At 42.9% G+C, this 19,875-nt stretch overlaps 1 protein-coding gene across 3 annotated transcripts in view; it reads right to left on the reverse strand.

Moving 5' to 3' along the window:
- The window catches only part of LOC134291549 (uncharacterized), a 224,288-nt gene that overhangs the window by 19,683 nt on the left and 184,730 nt on the right, over positions 1–19,875 (reverse strand). For all 3 annotated transcript variants that reach the window (XM_062859466.1, XM_062859465.1, XM_062859464.1), the window contains exons 4-9: positions 11,729–12,082; positions 11,438–11,656; positions 4,464–4,639; positions 4,251–4,392; positions 3,978–4,187; positions 3,608–3,745 (exon numbers count right to left, since the gene is read on the reverse strand). In XM_062859466.1, coding sequence (XP_062715450.1) covers positions 3,608–3,745; positions 3,978–4,187; positions 4,251–4,392; positions 4,464–4,639; positions 11,438–11,656; positions 11,729–11,946 — 1,103 coding nt within the window. In that variant the 5' untranslated portion in view covers positions 11,947–12,082. The remainder of the gene's footprint in view (positions 1–3,607; positions 3,746–3,977; positions 4,188–4,250; positions 4,393–4,463; positions 4,640–11,437; positions 11,657–11,728; positions 12,083–19,875) is intronic.

The following is a 19,875-nucleotide window of genomic DNA, read 5'->3' on the forward strand; positions in this document are numbered from 1 at the left end:
TCATACGAAGACATTATCCACTTACGGAATAAACTCGACAATATAATCCCACCAAAATTTGGGAATAGCAAGGCTGCAAACAAGCAGTTTTATCAAAACATTTTGTGGCTCGAAGTATGACACGCAAGATTATCATTTCAATTTCACTGAAAGTAGCAAACATCGAGTCAAACGTAAAATGCGGAACCATATAGGTGTTAATTAAAACATTACATCTACATAGAAATCCTCCCTACGAAAGTAAGGTTATTGGACCAAAGCTGTTCTTTTATGCTGAAGATTGATCTGAGCTGTCATAACCATAGCCACTACCCAAACTAGGCACAATCAAACTCTTACAATCACAACACAAGAAAAAAGAGCAGCGATAAAAACCAATTCGGTATCGATTGAAGAACGCCAGAGGCGAACATACACAAAGGACACTGTGAAGAACGCATTATGTGATGAGCCATACAGGTTAAAATTAAAGTTAATAGACAACATACTAATAATCCCACCCTTATTGAGCCTCGCAGTTGAGGCTCAAGAAGGATAGCAGATTATCTCGGAGAAACACAAGGTCAACTGCACCATTGCTCCTGTTAGTGCAGTAAAGGCAGAATACTGTGGAGGGCGCCCTAGTACTCCACAGGCTCCGTTTGTAGTTAGGTTTTTATTAGACTCCCCTAACCATTCATTCCTTGGCACGGTGAGCATAAAGCCGCATAACACCATGAATTAGGGGTCACCTGTTTAGTGGACTCTTACCACTGGATCAGACGATCCGTAGTGTTATTCTTAGCCAATTGAAACAACCGCTACTGACACTACACAGCTATATAGGCTGATCGGGAAAAGAAGTTAACATTGATGGTCAACTTCCAAACGAGCCCGAACAGCCGAGAGCTGAGTGCAGAGCGATTTTGAAGGAGAAGAACGCAGCACGGCTGGTAATGCTGCAGCAAGGAACCCGGTAGAACGTGGAACGCTACAAACAGAAGTGGAAATCCGCCTCTTTTGGAAGAAAAAGCGCTACCTGGAAAGAGTGGAGTGCGAGAAAATGAACCTGCTGTGCCATTCTCATGAAATACGGAAGTTCTACGAGAAACTCAACGCATCTTTCAACTGCTTAGTACCGCGAGCCGAAATATGCAGGGTTAAGGACGGAGGGCTCTTGACTGCCAGACGTGAGGTGATCAAAAGGTGGAAGCAGCACTTCGACGAGCACCTGAATGGCGTGGAGGACGTAGGCACGGGATACAACGACAATGGAGGGCACGACTACGCCAATGCAACAGAGAACGGAAATGAGCCAACTCTCATGCTGAGGAAAGTTAAGAATGGTGTTCAGCAGCTCAAAACCAACAGAGCAGCTTGTAAGGATACAATCATAGCTGAACTCCGCAAGATGGGTCCACAAAAGTTGGCCACCTGTCTGCACCGGTTGATAGTCAGGATCTTGGAAACCGAACAGCTACCGGAGGAGTGGAAGGAAGGGGTTTTCTGACCCATTCACAAGAAAAACAACCATTTGGAATGTGAGAACTTCAGAGCGATCACCATTTTGAATGCTGCCTACAAAGTGCTATCTTCCGTTGCCTGTCACCTAAAACGAATGAGTTCGTGGAAAGTTATCATCGACGGCCGGTCGACAACGGATTTGATCTTTACCGTACGGCAAAAATATATTAATGTGACAATAGACGGGGATACCTTCGAAGTAGTGGAGGAAATCGTCTACCTCGGATCCTTACTGACGGCTGACATCAAAACTAGTCGCGAAATAGGAAGGCGCATAATCAGTGGAAGTCGTACCTACTATGGGCTCCATACGAAGCTGCGGTCTAAAAAGATTCATCCACGCACCAAGTGCACCATGTACAAGACGCTGATAAGTCCGGCGGTCCTCTACGGATATGAGACATGGGCCACGCTCGAGGAGGACCTGCAAGCGTTCGGAGATTTCGAGCGACGCGTGTTAAAAACGATCTTCGGCGGTGTGCAGGAGAATGGTGTGTGGCGGAGAACGTTGAACCACGAGCTCGCTGTAATTTACGGCGAACCCAGCATCCAGAAGGTGCCCAAAGCCGGAAGGATACGGTGGGCAGGGCATGATGCAAGGATGCCGAACAACAACACTGCAAAATTGGTTTTTGCGACAAATCCGGTTGGTACAAGAAAGCGTGGTGCGCAGAGAGCACGAGGGGGGGGGGGGGGGTCAGGTGGAGCGTGACTTGGCGAGCATTGGGCGTGACCGAGGATGAACACCGGCAGCTACGAACTGTGTATTATGGAGAAATATTGTTGATTCAGTTTTATCTTGACTTAATGAATGAATGAATGGTCATTGGTGAAGGAAGCACTCAGTTAATAAATGTAGAAGTGCTCATAGTTCACTGAGCTGAGATGCAGGCTTTGTTCCAGTTGGGACGTTACAACAAAAAGAAGAAGAATCTGCCAGTTTAAATCCAACAAATGATGGGCCCAGACAAATCGCCTACCTGTCTGCAATCAATAGATATCACGCGGAAAATCAAATTGTGACGATCGATTAATAATGTAAGGCGTACCAAACAGAGTTTAAACCACTGCACTTACGAGAAGATGGGGGAAAAATTGTAATGTATCATACACATGATTAAGCAGCAGTAGCAGTATAGTTGCTTACTGTTTTACTGTGACCACTGACCACCGTAGATAAAATTGAAGAAAATTAGATCGTTAGGTGTGACGTTTCCTTTACAAATTGTATTTGTAGCATAGTTGTCTCAGAGATTCTCATAGAACATGGGACAACTATGCTGCACACGGTAGTATGAATGAAGTCAGGCAAAAAAAAACGCTGTTCACCGTAAATTCTAAAAAAAAAACACGGAAGTTGAAGAGACTGCCCAAGATCCAATGGAAACGTAAAATCAGAAAGAATGATGTATTGTTTAACCCTCTACTTCCCATGGTTGCTCTAGAGCACCATCGATTTTCGGCGAACTCGGGACAAATGGAATTAGATGAATATGATGCAATGATTTTGAAAATATAGTTGTAACCTCATAAGGTTGATCCAACACTAACTACTTGTTTCAATAGTAGAACTATTGATAAAAAATCAAAAACCTATTGATTTACAAACAAAATTTTTTTAATTAATTACGAAAAATTTAGCAAATTTGCAATAACTTTTGTTCAAGCACTTTTTTTGGAAACGCTTTTTAGCATAGATATAGTCGTTCAAAGACGTGGGAAGGAAAGGGTTAATTACATACATAAATCCATCACCATAACATTCCTGACATCTAGCACTAAAAGACACTTCCCAATTATCACCGCGGTGCACCGGTTCAACTTTGACTCCACATGCAATGTGGCAAATTGTTATGCGGGGGCTAGTCCTGGGGATTACTTTGATGCTTTGATCATGCATGTGTGCAATATGATTATCTCGAACGAATCAAAAATCAAAATCTACACTCATTTCAAATTTCTATCACTACTGCACTAATTCGGAAAGCGGTATGAACGAACGAATACATTACACCAACGCAACACCAAAATGTTAGAGCACATAATTAAAACCCAATACATAAGTAGTGTTGGAATTTCGCGCATTGATTGTGCTGATGCTTACCTCGACGAATTGGACACCGGTAGCGACAGCTCCGGTTTCCGCTTTTGCGCTTCCTCCTGGCGGTGGGCGCGCAATTTTCGCTCCGCCAGCAGAAAATACGTCGCCGTTATATGGTTATATTCATTACGATCTAGAGCCCTGTAATGGCGCAGCATATTTGAAAGAAATTGAAGTATTAATTAAGGGGAAAGCCGCCAAGCTATGACTATGATCACATTGCAATAGAAATAACATGCAATTCAAATTATTCCTTAGTAAAACGTCACTAAGTAAATAACGTGACGGTGTTGCTCATAGTGATGCCTTGAACAACATGTTATTCTGTTACTAGTCTGACATCATAACACGAAAATGAGTCCGATTGACTTACTCTAAAATTTCCTCTTTGGTAGCTATTTTTCCGTTGATCATCTTTTGGATGATTAGTGTATGATCCTCTTCGCTCACTTGTTCCCGGCTGACGAGCGGCAGATATTCGGGCGTTTCCTCGATACTGCCCTCGAGCAGCCACTCGTTCTGGGCGATCTGCTGCAGGGTGGCACGTTTCTCCGGCTCCCGTACCAGCATGTTGCCGATGAGACTATTTAGGAAAGTGAATGAATAAACTATCTTTAACACAAGAAAAACACATTTCAACACTTACCTTCGGCAGCCACCGGACACGTGCTCCGGCATCGTGTACTTGCAGTCCATGATCATCGTGAGCGTTTCGGAGTCGTTTGCCTCCTGGAACGGTGGGTGGCCGCACACGAGCATGAACAGAATAACACCCAGCGACCAGACGTCTGCAGGAATGTTCACTTATGATTAGTACCAAAACTTCTTACACATCAACTAGGTTATAAGCCAAACTTACCAACTGCCGGGGCATCGTACGAATCACCGAGCAATATCTCCGGTGCCGAGTACGCTAAACTGCCGCAGGAAGTTTCCAGCTTCTGGCCGGGGCAGAACTTATTACTAAATCCAAAATCAGTCAGCTTCACCACCCCTAGCTTTTCGAAGAATACTACGTTTTCCGGTTTTAAGTCCCTGTAAAATAGTGAGAAAAAAAAAGATTATGATATGACTATGACGTTGTTCTAACCACAACGTTGGCGTAAATAGGATAGAATCACGGAGAGGAACCTCTAGCGTGTGCAGCTTTTTCTTTTTTCTCACTCACTCACGTAAACAAACAAGCACTCTGCCCCCTCTTTTATCTCGCACGTTTATGTGTTTATCCATCAGAATGGAAGGCGAGGAAAAAGAAAAAGCTGCACACGCTAGTGGGAGGAACTGAGTGTTTTCCCAACATAAGGTTAATATTCAACTTGGTGTGGAGGTCAACAGGTTTAGATTTGTTATTCACCGTACCAGCGGCGTTAACACGGGGGGGGGGGGGGGAGGTTGGTGGTTTTATGGTTAAGCTCTGGGGAGGGGGAATTACTGGAACAATTTTCCAGTATAAAACGCTTTGTGATGAAAAAAAATCAAATGTTTTGTGGCTTCTCAGTATTGACAAAATCAAAACGCTGTTATTTTATTTTGTCCAACGTTTCGGTCCGTTTGGGACCTTCTTCCAGAACTTAATAGTTACAGTGCAGTGTTCTCGTCCACTGTGGTTCGGCAGAACCTGTAACTGTCGTATGGATCAAGTTTTCCTGCACAATCGCAGCCAAATCGTTTGCCCTATCGGAAACAAAACTCGGTCCAAAGTTAGCACTCCGGAATTTAGTACCTAACCCGAGAACGACCACCATTGCTTTCCGATAGAGCAACCGATTTGGCTGCGATTGTGCGGGAAAACTCGATCCATGCGACAATTACAGGTTCTACTGAACCACAGTGGACGAGAACACTGACACTACATATTGAGCCCCTGAAGAAGGTCCCAAACGGACCGAAACGTCGGACAAAATAAAATAACAGCGTTTTGATTTTGTCAAGACTGAGACACAAAACATTTGTTCCCAACTACAGTCGAACATACCAACGAAAAAAAAATTTCGGCTGCTCCGCTATTTTGAACCTACGGCTCACATAGAGTATCAAAAAAGGTATTATTGAACAGCGAAAACCCCTCCCAGAGCAAATTTCTGGCTACGCTAGTGCACCGTACTGTTTGATGTTTCAATAATTTTACCCTTTGACGTGGATCTACAACAAATTGATATATACATTTGAAATTACTTTACTTTATTTGCACACTAAAAATAAAGTTTTTTGTTATACTCCTTATACTGCACATTACATACCACTACTTGTAATGTGTATGTGAGACAAGAAGAGTCACCTTAGTTTTCAGCATATTTGCATAATATTTGAATATATTTCATTTTTCATTGAAAGTTTATTATGTTACATACATTATTGAAGCAATGAAAGTGCTGAAAATGTGTGTACATAGTTTGAACTTTTTTTTTACAAAGACCTAGGTTTTTAAAGTGTTTTTGTAGGTGCCTGTACAAAAATCTTATGTTTTCTAGAATAAATTACCAATATGTTTCATCACTGCCTTTCTACTAATCTGTACGTATGTGAAGCTCAAATAAATAGAGGAAAAATATAATATCTTGGAGAAACAAATAGTTTCCTGTTAGCTGGCAGCATTGCCCCATAAAAAAGGAGGTTAGCTTTGCGCCCATATAAGGTGGGGCAAGATGGATCGCGTTTTTAAAATTTCTTGTCGAGAAACAGGCTTGCAACTTTATGATCTTTATTCTATCATCATATACATAGCTGCCTAGTATATTTAAGAATCGTATGCACTAGAGAAATTTGATTTGTACACTGAAGTTCTTTTTTTCGACGGTAAAAAAAAATGCGTTATTTAAAAAAAAACGTCGTTAAAAAGTCAATGACGATTTTTGAAACAACGCGGTTTTTTACGACGTTTTTTGAAATAACGCGGTTTTTTTAGGACGGACCGCATAAAAAAACTTCAGTGTATTCAGAAAGTTATAAGGATCCATTTCTTATGTGACTCATTTTACCCCATATATATTAGGGCCCATATAGCCGATAAGCAGACCAAGCTAAGAAACAGGCTTTGTTCCAATTGTGATGAGACGTTACGCCAAAAAGAAGAAAGAGATCCAATATACACTAAAACCACTTTTATACAGATTATTTTTCTGCACTTATAATTTATGCACCTTTTTTATGCGCTGCATATAAAAAGGGAGAGCAACTTAGAACCAATATTGTGCATAAGCAAATATAAAAGCAGGAAACGGTGGTCAGAGGGTGTTTATAAAGAAGTAAAAAGAGAGATTGCAGGGGTGTTTCAAAGGAGATTTCAAGGGCTTCTCATAGGGGGTCTCAGGAGAGTTTCGAGGGGTTCCGGGGGCTGCAGGGGTCTCAGGGGTATTTCGATGGGTCTTTGGTAGGTTCCAGTGGACCTCAGGGGCACTACAAAGGGTCTCACGGAAGGGGAAAGGGGAGTTCCAGAGGATCTCTGGAGCGTTTGAGAGGGTCCCGTGCGGTTTAAGGGATGTTCCAGGGAGTCTCAGGGACGCTTCAGTGGAGTCCACGAGGAATACCAGGAAGCATAAATGGGGTTTTAGGTGGTCTAAACTTGGAGTTCTCATGGATGTTTTAGGGAGATTCAGGGAATAACATGAGGTCTCAGGGTGCGTTTCAAGGTGTCTCAGTGAGGTTCCAGGGACCTCATTGGCGGTTCAAGAGGCATCAGCGGCGTTCCAGCAGGTCTCAGAGGTGCTTAAGGAGATCTCTGATGGAACGCCCTTAAAGGCTCCTAAAACCCCCTGAAACGCATCTGAAGCCCCATAGAACCTCCTTTTCTTAGGCACTCTGGAAACTTCCTGGAAACGCCCTTGTCTTCAACTCCCAGGGGCAAGAACTGTTTTCGTGACCTATGTTAACTTAATTTATGCATCAAAGTTATGTACCCCATCCTATGAAATAAAAAGAGGTTCCAGTGTATATAAGGCAATCACTCAAAGATGTTGGTATAATATGTATCTACAAAACCAATTCATGTCGGAGCCCGTGGCGCAGTGGTCCACACGTTCGCTTCATAAGCGGATGGTCATGGGTTCGAACCCAGCCCCGGCACTTGCAATTTTTCGTCAGTTGCTCTTCCCCCCGAGAGCAGCTGACACCTGACCCTCTTCGGAGCATATAGCTCTAACGGACCCGGAATTTGGATATCGGCGAACCGCAACTCATAATGGACGACCCCGAATTGGACTGGAAAAGGAACAGCAGCCATCATCGTGCTCATCATTCTACCGTGGACAGGGTAGAACAGTGGAAGCAGCACAAAGGCACCAGTTCGATACATGTAGCAGAATTAGACATACATACATTTATTTGTTCAACATCATTAAGACAAGACATAATCAACAATAGTACGCCACAATACTCGGTTTGTGGCTGCCGCTCTCCATCCTCGGTCGCGCCCAATGCTCGCCAAGTCACGCTCCTTCTGGTCCACGCCTTCTTGTGCCAACCGGATCCGTTGCAAACACCAGCTTTGCAGGGTTGTTGTCCGGCATTCTTGCAACATGCCCTGCCCAACGTATCCTTCCGGCTTTGGCCACCTTCTGGATGCTGGGTTCGCCGTAAAGTGCAGCGAGCTCGTGGTTCATCCTTCTCCGCCACACGCCGTTCTCCTGCACACCGCCGAAGATCGTTCTTAGCACGCGTCGCTCGAAAACTCCGAGTGCTTGTAGGTCCTCCTCGAGCATGGTCCATGTCTCGTGCCCGTAGAGGATCACCGGTCTTATTAGCGTTTTGTACATGGTGCATTTGGTGCGTGGGTGAATCCACAGTTTCTTCTGGAGCCCGTAGTAGGCCCGACTTCCGCTGATGATGCGCCTCCGAATTTCTCGGCTCACGTTGTTGTCAGCCATCAGTAAGGATCCGAGGTAGACGAATTCCTCCACCACCTCGAAAGTATCCCCGTCTATCGTAACATTACTACCCAGACGGATCCGGTCGTTTTCGGTTCCGCCTACCAGCATGTACTTTGTTTTTGAGGCATTCACCACCAGTCCGACCTTTGCTGCTTCGCATTTCAGGCGGGTGTACAGTTCTGCCACCGTTCCAAATGTTCCAGCGATAATGTCCATGTCGTCCGCAAAGCACACAAATTGACCGGATTTTGTGAAAATCGTTCCCCGGCTGTTGAGCCCGGCTCGTCGCATCACACCTACCAGCGCGATGTTGAAGAGTAGACATGAGAGTCCATCACCTTGTCGCAGTCCCCGGCGAGATACGAATGAACTGGATAGTTCACCCGAAACCCTTACGCAGTTTTGCACACCGTCCATCGTTGCTTTAATCAGTCTAGTCAGCTTCCCAGGAAAGCCGTTTTCGTCCATGATTCTCCATAGCTCTGCGCAGTCGATACTATCGTATGCCGCTTTGAAGTCGATGAACAGGAGGTGCGTTGGGACCTGGTATTCACGGCATTTCTGGAGGATTTGCTGTACGGTAAAGATCTGGTCGGTTGTCGACCGGCCGTCGATGAAGCCGGCTTGATAACTTCCCACGAACTCATTTGTTTTAGGTGACAGACGACGGAAGATGATCTGGGATAGCACTTTGTAGGCCGCATTCAAAATAGTGATCGCCCTGAAGTTCTCACATTCCAAATGGTCGCCTTTCTTGTGAATGGGGCAGATTACCCCTTCCTTCCACTCCTCCGGTAGCTGTTCGGTTTCCCAGATCCTGACTATCAGCCGATGCAGACAGGTGGCCAACTTTTCTGGGCCCATCTTGATGAGTTCAGCTGCGATACCATCCTTACCAGCTGCTTTGTTGGTGTTGAGCTGGTGAATGGCATCTTTAACTTCCCTCAGCGTGGGAGTTGGTTCATTTCCGTCCTCCGCTGCACTGGCGTCGTCGTTCTTTCCGTTGCCGTGGGCTCCCGTGCCTACGTTCTCCACGCCGTTCAGGTGCTGATCGAAGTGCTGCTTCCACCTTTCGATCACCTCACGTCTGTCCGTCAAGAGGCCTCCGTTTTTATCCCTGCATATTTCGGCTCGCGGCACGAAGCCGTTGCGGGATGCGTTGAGCTTCTGATAGATTTTCCGTGTTTCTTGGGAACGGCACAGCAGTTCCATTTCTTCACACTCCGCTTCTTCCAGGCGGCGTTTTTTCTCCCGAAAGAGGCGGGTCTGCTGTTTCCGCTTCTGTTTGTAACGTTCCACGTTCTGTCGAGTCCCTTGCTGCAGCATTACCGCCCTCGCTGCATTCTTCTCCTCCAAAACCGTTCTGCACTCTTCGTCGAACCATTCGTTCCATCGATTCCTCTCCACGTACCCGATGGTGCTTTCGGCTGCATCGTTGATGGCTGCTTTCACTGTACTCCAGCAGTCCTCTAGAGGGGCCTCATCGAGCTCGCCCTCGTCTGGCAACGCGGCTTCGAGGTTCTGCGCGTATGCTGAGGCGACATCCGGTTGCTTCAGTCGCTCTAGGTTGTACCGTGGCGGTCGCTGGTACCGTACATTGTTGATGACGGGGAGTTTTGGGCGCAGTTTGACCATCACCAGATAGTGGTCGGAGTCGATGTTGGCGCCACGATAGGTCCTGACGTCGATAATGTCGGAGAAGTGCCGCCCGTCAATCAGAACGTGGTCGATTTGAGATTCCGTCTGCTGTGGTGATCTCCAGGTGTAACGCTAAGGGAGGCTGTGTTGGAAAAAGGTTGGAGGCGGCGGAATCAATGAGTCGTAGGCCGTTTTCGTAGCAGAATTAGAATAGAATACATTTAGGCACTGTACAAAGCATAAGTGCAGCGTCCAATTGGAATCGCTCCCGTAGTGCCCTAGTGGACAAAAGAGCTGTAAACTAGGTTAAGCGATAAAGAATAATAAAAACCAATTCACAAAGTAAGGGAGCATAAGCAAAACAATAAAGGATCTCAAACTTCCAATCAGTTTTGCCAACGCTAAACACAGTCAGTTTTGCTAATCTAAACACAGTACGCAACAATAGCTTGTGCTCAAACGGAGGAGATTTTTCTGATGTAAAATTGAGCTGTTGGTACAAAAATGCAAAGAAATTAGTAACTTTAAAATAGCGGCCACTGTTTGAAAGAAAAAAAAAAAATATCTAATAAAAATACAACAGCTACAGTGCGAGAAATAAGTATAAAGACAGAGCCGTTTTCCATACAAAATTATCATGTTCAGGGATCGAAATCTCTTTTTCTAGCGATTCGATTGTTATGGATTTTTGTCTGCAACCTTAAAATAACTAGAATTTTGGCTAGAAATATAAATCATCATCCATAAAAACGTTTATATCGACTTTTCAGATTCAAATAAATATAAAGACACTTATTTCCATATAAAAACGTGTCTTTATATTTATTTGAATCTGAAAAGTCGATATAAACGTTTTCATGGATGATGATTTATATTTCTAGCCAAAATTCTAGTTATTTCAAGGTTGCAGACATAATTCCATAACAATCGAATCGTTAGAAAAAGAGATTTTGATCCCTAAACATGATAATTTTGTATGAAAAACGGCTCTGTCTTTATACTTATTTCTCGCACTGTATAAAATTCTAACACAGAACAGAAAGGGAAACCTTGTAAGGATAGCCTATGTTCAAAAGAGGGAGAAATTTCAACTATAAGACATCCATACAAAATTTTCAAGATTTGTAAGGATTCACCATGAATATGAATCGGTATTTTTCGAAGGTAGTCCATGACATTTATCTTAAATATTCGATAAAGAGCGGTTTTCCGTCAATGCATATGCATAGACCTTCCACATGTAACCTCTACTTAAATCTTGCGCGATCTTAGGATTGCAATACCTATTTACGCCACTGCCGTGAAGCAATCGATCCCAAGTCATCCTCACCTGTGCACAACATGCAACTGATGGCAGTAGGAAATGGCTCGCACAATCTGCCGGAAGTACTCCCGAGCCACGTTCTCCGTCAGACCCTTGTCGTGGCGCATGATGTAATCGTACAGATCTCCCCCATCGCCCAGCTCCAGTATCAGATACAGCTTGGTTTGGGTGTCGATGACCTCGTACAGCCGAACCACGTTCGGGTGCTGCACGAGCTTCATACATCTGTACAGGGAGAAAAAAAGCGTGGGAAATCAAAATCGATCCAAAGTTCTTCCCTTCGCAATCATCACTTACCGCACTTCCTGGAACAGGTGCGCCCGCGAGATTTCATCCAGTTTGGTTTTGTCGATCACCTTGACGGCCACCTTCTCGCCGGTGAAGACGTGCCGGGCAAGCTTGACCACCGCAAAGTGTCCCGAGCCGAGCGTTTCCTCCAGGTCATATAGGCCAGCTATTTTACCATCGTACACGCCGGCCCGGCTCGCTGGTGACAAACCGAACGTTCGCTGCATCGTCACTGACTGAGATGCTGTCTGTTCCGAGGCCCAAGGGCGGCGGTCCGATCCGGCTGCGGTTGTTCCCTAACGACCTAACGTGAGGTCGCCAGGATTGCTGCGAAAGCTAGCGATTTTTGCTAAAGGTGACAATCTGCAGAGTACAGAGAAAAAAAACGATGGAATGTTAATGAGCTGTAGTTATATCGATGCGGTGTTACAATGTTGCTAATATGTAGTGTTCTATGAGACAGTCGATATCAGGCCACGTGATTCGAACCATTAAGGCGAAACTGGAAGCATTTCCTCATTTTTTTGGTTTTTGTTTTTTTATTAAATAACGAAGCAATATTTTCAAAACCGGTTTTCGTGCACATGTAGAGCATGGATCAAGGTATCTTCTGATTTTTTAGTGGTGGAAAAAGTTTTCCATTTTTGCAAAAACCATTTTTTTTGTGAAATTTGATTCAAAAATGGTTTTTACAAAAACGAAAAACATTTTAAACCACGAAAAAAAATCTGGGGATACCTCGATCCATACTCTACATGTGTACGAAAACCGATTTTGAAAATATTGCTTCGTTATTTTATAAAAATTCAAAAACCAAAAAGTGAGGAAATGGATCCAGTTTCGCCTTAACGCGTCGTTTTGCAAAAATTTACAATTATAGAAGTTACAATACTATGCACGCAGGCACTACACATGTTTGTCTATGATTTGTATGGGATTAGCCATAATCCTATTACTTGAGTAAACCGTAGGTTATCCTCCGAAAAAATGTGATAGATTCTTCTGACGCATCAATGGGATCCACAATACAAAATTGCTTCGTTCTCTATAATCCAGTAACCTAACTAATTTGTAACTTAAATAACTACTGACCCAATTCACAGCTACCATAAACTGCCTCTGAAACAGACTAACGACCAAACGGAACCCGCTGGCCTACTCTGATTGGCATGTTGAATATCTCCGAGTTCAACGTGTTTTGAATTTATAATTCCAACTAAGACATTGTTCACGATGGGCTAGTTCTTCTATGCATTTGGGTGGCCGAAGATCAGTGAAAAACGTACATATATTGGAATTCTATATGAGTCCCACACAATTGCACATTATTCCTTTCAAGCACTAGCTTTATATGTGTAAAGATCTGAATTTGTCATTTAGTTCAGTGTTTTTTTTTTCAGCCCAAATCAAACGAAAATCTATTATTGTCGTGTTCTAGATTTGAGTATTAACTTAAAATTGTAAAAATCCTCATTTGCGCAGAATAGAATCATTTCTAAATCTTCGTTTGCAGTTGTTAAAATACTTAATGGGTGGTGTTAAATCACCGTTGGAGGGCCGATTCCCACCGAACTGCTAATTGCTAATCAACTCTTCCTGTTTCTTCCATAAAACATCGCATAGTTAAACGCAATCCTACTTTCTAGCAATAATGTTATGCTAGTTAAAGTAAGATTTTTTTGTCTTTATTTAATCCCCTAAAACGATATCTATACAATCTGGAATCTTCAATGTCTCCAGAATATCCTCCTCATCGCGTCTGCCAAACGACTCGAATCAATGCCCCTGGACTTCTTCCTGGATGAATCTCAAAAGAAAATCCTGGAAGAATACTCTAGAATTAAGTCCGGAAGGAATCCTAGTAGAAACATCTGGAAGAATTCTTGGACGAATTCCAAAATTATTTCAGGATCCAAGCAGGAACTCCTGGAGGAGTGTCAGTCACTCCTGAAAGAATTCCAGTGGTTTTGCTTTTGTTATTCAAGACACTTCACACAACTACGCATTCGTGTCGCGAGTTATAGAATCCTAGAATTTAAATGAATTCTAGAACCTAAAAAATCATGGAGAAATCCTATAAATTCACAGGGAATCCTAGAACGAATTCCTGGAGGAATCTAAGAAGTTCACGGAGGAATCCCTGAATCAAATCCTGCATCAAACTCCTGGAAGAATGCTACATAGAACTAGTGGATGAATTACAGAAGGATAGTTAGAGGCATTGCTCAATAAACTTCTGGAGCAGAAACAATTCCATTGGGATATGAAGCAATTCCATTGGGAACATTATTAGGGGAATACTAGAAACAAATTCTTCGAGATGTCGCAGATTTAATTCTCAAATGAATTCCTTAGGGAATTAGAAAATAATAAGAATAAATCCCAAAACTAACTGCCGAAAAAAGCCCCGATATTCCATCTAATGGTGATAGTGCCTTTCTCGTCGCCGTTGACGTAACCCGAAGTTCACCGACATTCAATTTTGCACAATTATTTGATACGGAAAAGGTAGGGAAGTGGAACCATCTCGGCAGGGGTCCTATTTTGGGCACTTTTCTGCTATAACTCAGCAAATTCTGAACCAATTGACACAATTTTTGGAACGCGATGAGATACGTATAGCCGTGAACAAAATTTCAAGTCAATTGGTTTGGAATTGACTGAGTTATAGTGAAGAGTGCCCAAAATACCGGCCGCTACCCAAGTGATTCGCTACCCTATTGAAAAAACATTGTTTCGGGTTCATGTGATCCAATTTTTGTCGGCCCATATAAATTTAACCTCAGGAGTTTTTACGTGGTTTGGTGTAATCAGCTCACATCAGTTTTTGTCAAGATATTGTTCTTCATTATCAGTCTTAAACACTCAACGCCCATCAGGTTTTTAAAGCCGATTTGAGGTATTACTTCCAATAGTTTGTTCACTTTCGTAAGTCCGGTGGGACACCCGGAACTAGTTTTGGAATTCCGGTAGTAGCAAATGTGGCCTGAGCTTATGTTCTTGTTGACAGTACATCCATGGTTCACCTTTATATTTGGTCACATCAGGCGGGACACCCGAAATCGGTTACTATTTTCTGGATTATTCTAATTGAACCCGCAAAACGATAAAGCGACGACAACCACATCATGACATGCAAAAGAATATGGCCAAAAGGAGCCCTGACATTAGGGTGAGGTTAATTTCAAAAAATCTCCCCGGGATATGATTTCCCAAGTGGAAAGTGATCTACTAGTCGAAATAAGTAAGCTGTACAATAATGTGCGATTTCGGTTTATATTTAGGGGTGGCGCCAAGTGTTTAAAGTAAAATTTTTGCTACAGCAAACCTTCGAAAAAAATTTCAAATTTAATTTTCAAACATAATTTTTCTAGACTGCATCGGTGATTATAACCCATTTGAGCCAAATTTGTGCTCAAAATTGCGATATCTCTAATGGTTTCTGAGATTTTTGAAAAAAAAAATGTCGTATTTCGGTATTATTTTATTTTTGATGGATCACATTCATGGGACCAAATATTTGACCAAGCACAGGATCAATGTTCAAACACCTTCAGGTAAGTAAGAAGAAAATCGTGTTAAGTATTGTTCCTCTGATTTCCACTAAAAATTTGCATCCTTTGACAGATACATATTTCGACCTCAACTGTAAGGTCGTTTTTAGTGTCTTGTACTTGACTCGACTCAAGTTCAGGTTGATCATCATCACCTTCAGATACCTGATTTGTCTCGATTAGATTTTCATTAGTGCCAAACGGATGTCGGTCCTTATTCAGTTTGTTTCCTGTCAAATGTTTGATCCTGTCTTCTTGCTTCTTCCTAATATAATTCATTTTACGAGCTTAATTTATGCATGAAAATTTTACAGGGGTCGATTTCCGCAAAATCATAGGCAGCTATATTATCCTTCAATTCAATAACTAATAAATCATCCTCTAAAAAAATGTTCCTCAGAGTATCAACTACAACTCTGAGCCGAATCTAACGTAACAAACCAGCGTGCTGAACGAGGGACTTGAGGTCATCCAATTTCGCATGTATTTGGTCTGAAAGCCCAAACAAACTTCAAGTAATTTGCACCAACTCAGTTTTAATCATTTGAGCTGAATTTTTCACAGATGGTTCTTATCATCCAAGAGCACAATTATAGGGGGCGCCCCATGGAACTTTGTGACATTTTTATAGCGCAATTATTTCACCATTGGACTATCGCACAAGTTTTCAAGAGTGCGAAAACGTAAATAAAAGTGCACTATTGCAACAAATCAAGTCAGTGTGTTCAGAGCGCTTATTCAGCATAAATCAAAGAAATAGTACACCGAAGACATCAACAGGATTTGTTGCAATCGCACACTTTTAATAACGTTTTCGCACTTATGAAGACTGAGTGCACAGTCCAGTACATAGTAATAAGTAATAAACCTAAATGCGCAATATATTTGGGCAATCTCTTCGCCGGTTCCAGCGGGACACCTGGAACCGACTCTGGAGCACTACCAGTAGTCACAAATGTGATATAAACTTTGCTAACCATTCACCAGAGTATCGGAAAAGCTGCGATTTCATAATTCACTGGCATGGTTTGGCTCATTTTATGTTTGACCACTTCCGCCGGGATACCCGGAACCGGTTTGGGAACACTACTAGCTGTTTAAAATATGGTCTGAGCCTATTATCTTGCTAATCGTTTATCAGGTTATCATAAAAGCTGCGATGTGATGTGTCACACGCATGGGTTTGGCTCACAATCATGCTTGGTCACTCCCGGTGGGACACCCGAAACCAATTTTGGAACACAACTAGTACTTTCATATGGTCGGAGGCTATTTTCTTGCTAATTGACCATCAGATTACCGAAAAAAACGTGATTTGATGTGTCACTAGCATGGGTATGCACACTTAAATTAAATCGCCGACCTCAGCAAACGGATTGCCGAGAATCCAACAGCCGAGAATCCGGTAATAATTTTTACTGAATCTCGGTAAAAGTTTTACCGAGATGTCGTTAAAACTTTGCTGAGATCTCGGTAATCCAACTTTTTACCGAGATCTCGGCGAAGTTCACCGAGACTCGGTAATGGTTCACCGAAATCTCGGTAAAAATTTTACCGAGAATCAGTAAATATTTTACCGAGATATCAGCTGTTGGTTTCTTGTAAACCGTTTACCGAGATTAATTTCTGAATTTAAGTGTGTGGCTCAATTGTATGCTTGGCCACATCCGGCGGACAACCGGATCCGGTTCCGAAATACAAGTGGTAATTTCAAATAAAAACCTGAGCTTATTTTCTTGCTAATCGTTCATAAGGTGATAGAGAAGGCCGCGATTTGATATGCTGTAACAATGGGTTTGTTTCGCTTTTATCTATGGCAAATTCCGATGGAACATCCAGAACCGGTTCCGGAACACCACACTTACCTTACCGGTCAGGCTAAGGCCGGGGTGGCCTCTGCTGTACATAGTAGCCGCCTCCATTCCACTCGGTCCATGGTTGCTTGTCTCCAGTTCCGCACTCTGCGTAGGGTCCGCAGATCGTCCTCCACTTGGTCGATCCACCTAGCTCGCTGCGCTCCACGTCTTCTTGTACCGGTCGGATGACTCTCGAGAACCATTTTAGTCGGGTTGCTATCCGACATCCTGATGACGTGACCCGCCCACCGTAGCCTCCCGATTTTCGCGGTATGGACGATGGTTGGTTCTCTCAGCAGCTGGTGCAGCTCGTGGTTCATTCGCCTTCTCCAAGTCCCGTCTTCCATCTGCACTCCGCCGTAGATGGTACGCAACACCTTCCGTTCGAAAACTCCAAGGGCGCGTTGGTCCTCTGCACGTAGGGTCCATGTTTCATGCCCATAGAGGACGACCGGTCTAATCAGCGTTTGTAGATGGTTAACTTCGTGTTACGGCGAACTTTATTCGATCGTAGAGTTCTGCGGAGTCCAAAGTAAGAACGATTTCCTGCCACAATGCGCCTCTGAATTTCTCTGCTGGTGTCGTTGTCGGCGGTCACCAGTGAGCCCAAGTACACGAATTCTTCAACCGCCTCGATTACATCACCGTCGATATGAATTCGGGGTGGCGGGCGCGGTGATTCCTCCCTGGAGCCCTTTGCCAGCATGTACTTTGTCTTCGACACATTAATGACTAGTCCGATTCGCCTGGCTTCACTCTTTAGTCGGATGTACGTTTCCGCCATCGTCTCAAATTTACGAGCAATAATATCAATATCATCGGCGAAACCAAGCAGCTGAACGGATTTCGTGAAAATCGTCCCACTCGTGTTTATCCCCGCTCTTCTTATTACACCCTCCAAAGCAATGTTGAACAGCAAGCACGAAAGACCATCACCTTGCCGTAGCCCTCTGCGAGATTCGAAGGGACTCGAGAGTGTCCCTGATACTCGAACTACGCACATCACTCGATCCATCGTCGCCTTGATCAACCGTATGACATGGAAATATACTGAGACCATATTTGAAACTACCGGTTATGTTCCGGAACCGATTCCGGGTGTCCCACTGGAAGTGACCAATAGGCCGTCCCTTATTTTGCAAAAATTGGAAATGTTATAAGTTCGTTAGTGGAAAATGATCGTTTTAGCTAAAAAATGATCGTGTCAAAATTTGAAGTCCGTATCTCAAGGCTAAGTGGTCCCTTAAGGGGCCTAAAGTTGTCAAAAATTGTATGAGACCAAAAAACATGAATTTTTTTTCGACAAAACAAATACGCTATTCCACTAAAACCGGTGATTTTAGGACCCTAAAGGGCCAAAAATGTGCTTAGATTTGCAATATCTCTACTCGTTTCCAAGATATTGACAAAAAACAACTGAAAAATCAGCATTTTTGACCATTTTTTTAGATTCCGAAGGAAAGTTAACCTATTTTGTTCAATAACTCAAAAACGAGTGGAGATAACGCAAATCTAAGCACATTTTTGGCCCTTTAGGGTCCTAAAATCACCGGTTTTAGTAGATTAGCGTATTTTTTCGTCGGAAAAAATTTCATGTTTTTTTTGGTCCCATACAATTTTTGACAACTTTAGGCCCCTTGAGGGACCACTTAGCCTTAAGGCGAAACTGGAAGCATTTCCTCACTTTTTGGTTTTTGATTTTTTATTAAATAACGAAGCATTTTTTTTTCAAAATCGGTTTTCGTGCACATGTAGAGTATGGATCAAGGTCTCTTCTGATTTTTTTTTGTAGTGGAAAATGTTTTTCGTTTTTACAGAAACCATTTTTGAACAAAATTTCACAAAAAAATGGTTTCTGCAAAAATGGAAAACATTTTCCATCCCAAATAAATTCAGAAGATACCTTGATCCATACTCTACATGTGCACGAAAACCGATTTTAAAAATATTGCTTCGTTATTTAATAAAAAATCAAAAACCGAAAAAATGAGAAAATGCTTCCAGTTTCGCCTTAAGATACGGACTTCAAATTTTGACACGATCATTTCTTAGCTAAAACGATCATTTTCCACTAACGAACTTATAACATTTCCAATTTTTGCAAAATAAGGGACGGCCTATTGGTCACTTCCAGTGGGACACCCGGAATCGGTTCCGGAACATAACCGGTAGTTTCAAATATGGTCTCAGTATATTTCCATGTTAACCGTTCATCAGGGTATCGAAAAAGCCGCAATTGGATGTGTCGCAAGCATGGGTTTGGCTCTCTTTTGTGTATGGCCACTTCTGGAGAGATACCTGGAACCGGATCCGGAACATAACCGGTATTATCAAATATGACCTAAGGCCTAATGAACGCAATAAAATAAGCGTTCATCAGATTGTCAAAAAAGTCGCACTTTGCTGTGTCGTATTCATGGGTTTGCTGCGTTTTCATATCTGAAACAATTATCAACCACGTCGAATAAACCATCGCTCGTTGAAATCGGTTGATATTCAATATCTAAAAATATGGTGACCTTTTTGTACACATACACACACAGACATCATCTCAACTTGTCGAGCTTAGTCGATTAGTAAATCAGACTTGACCCCTCCGGGGGCTCCATTCAATTTTCGTTTTTGGGGTGAACATTTCTTTCTGGTTGGACTTGGAAGCGGACCTGAAAGTCTCAGATCCAGCCGAGCTATTTCTTACATTATTTACTGAGCTTCGCCAGTAAAAAATGCTACCAATGGGTTCCTC

Source organism: Aedes albopictus, chromosome 3 (genome assembly GCF_035046485.1).
Source record: "Aedes albopictus strain Foshan chromosome 3, AalbF5, whole genome shotgun sequence".
NCBI lineage: Eukaryota > Metazoa > Arthropoda > Insecta > Diptera > Culicidae > Aedes > Aedes albopictus.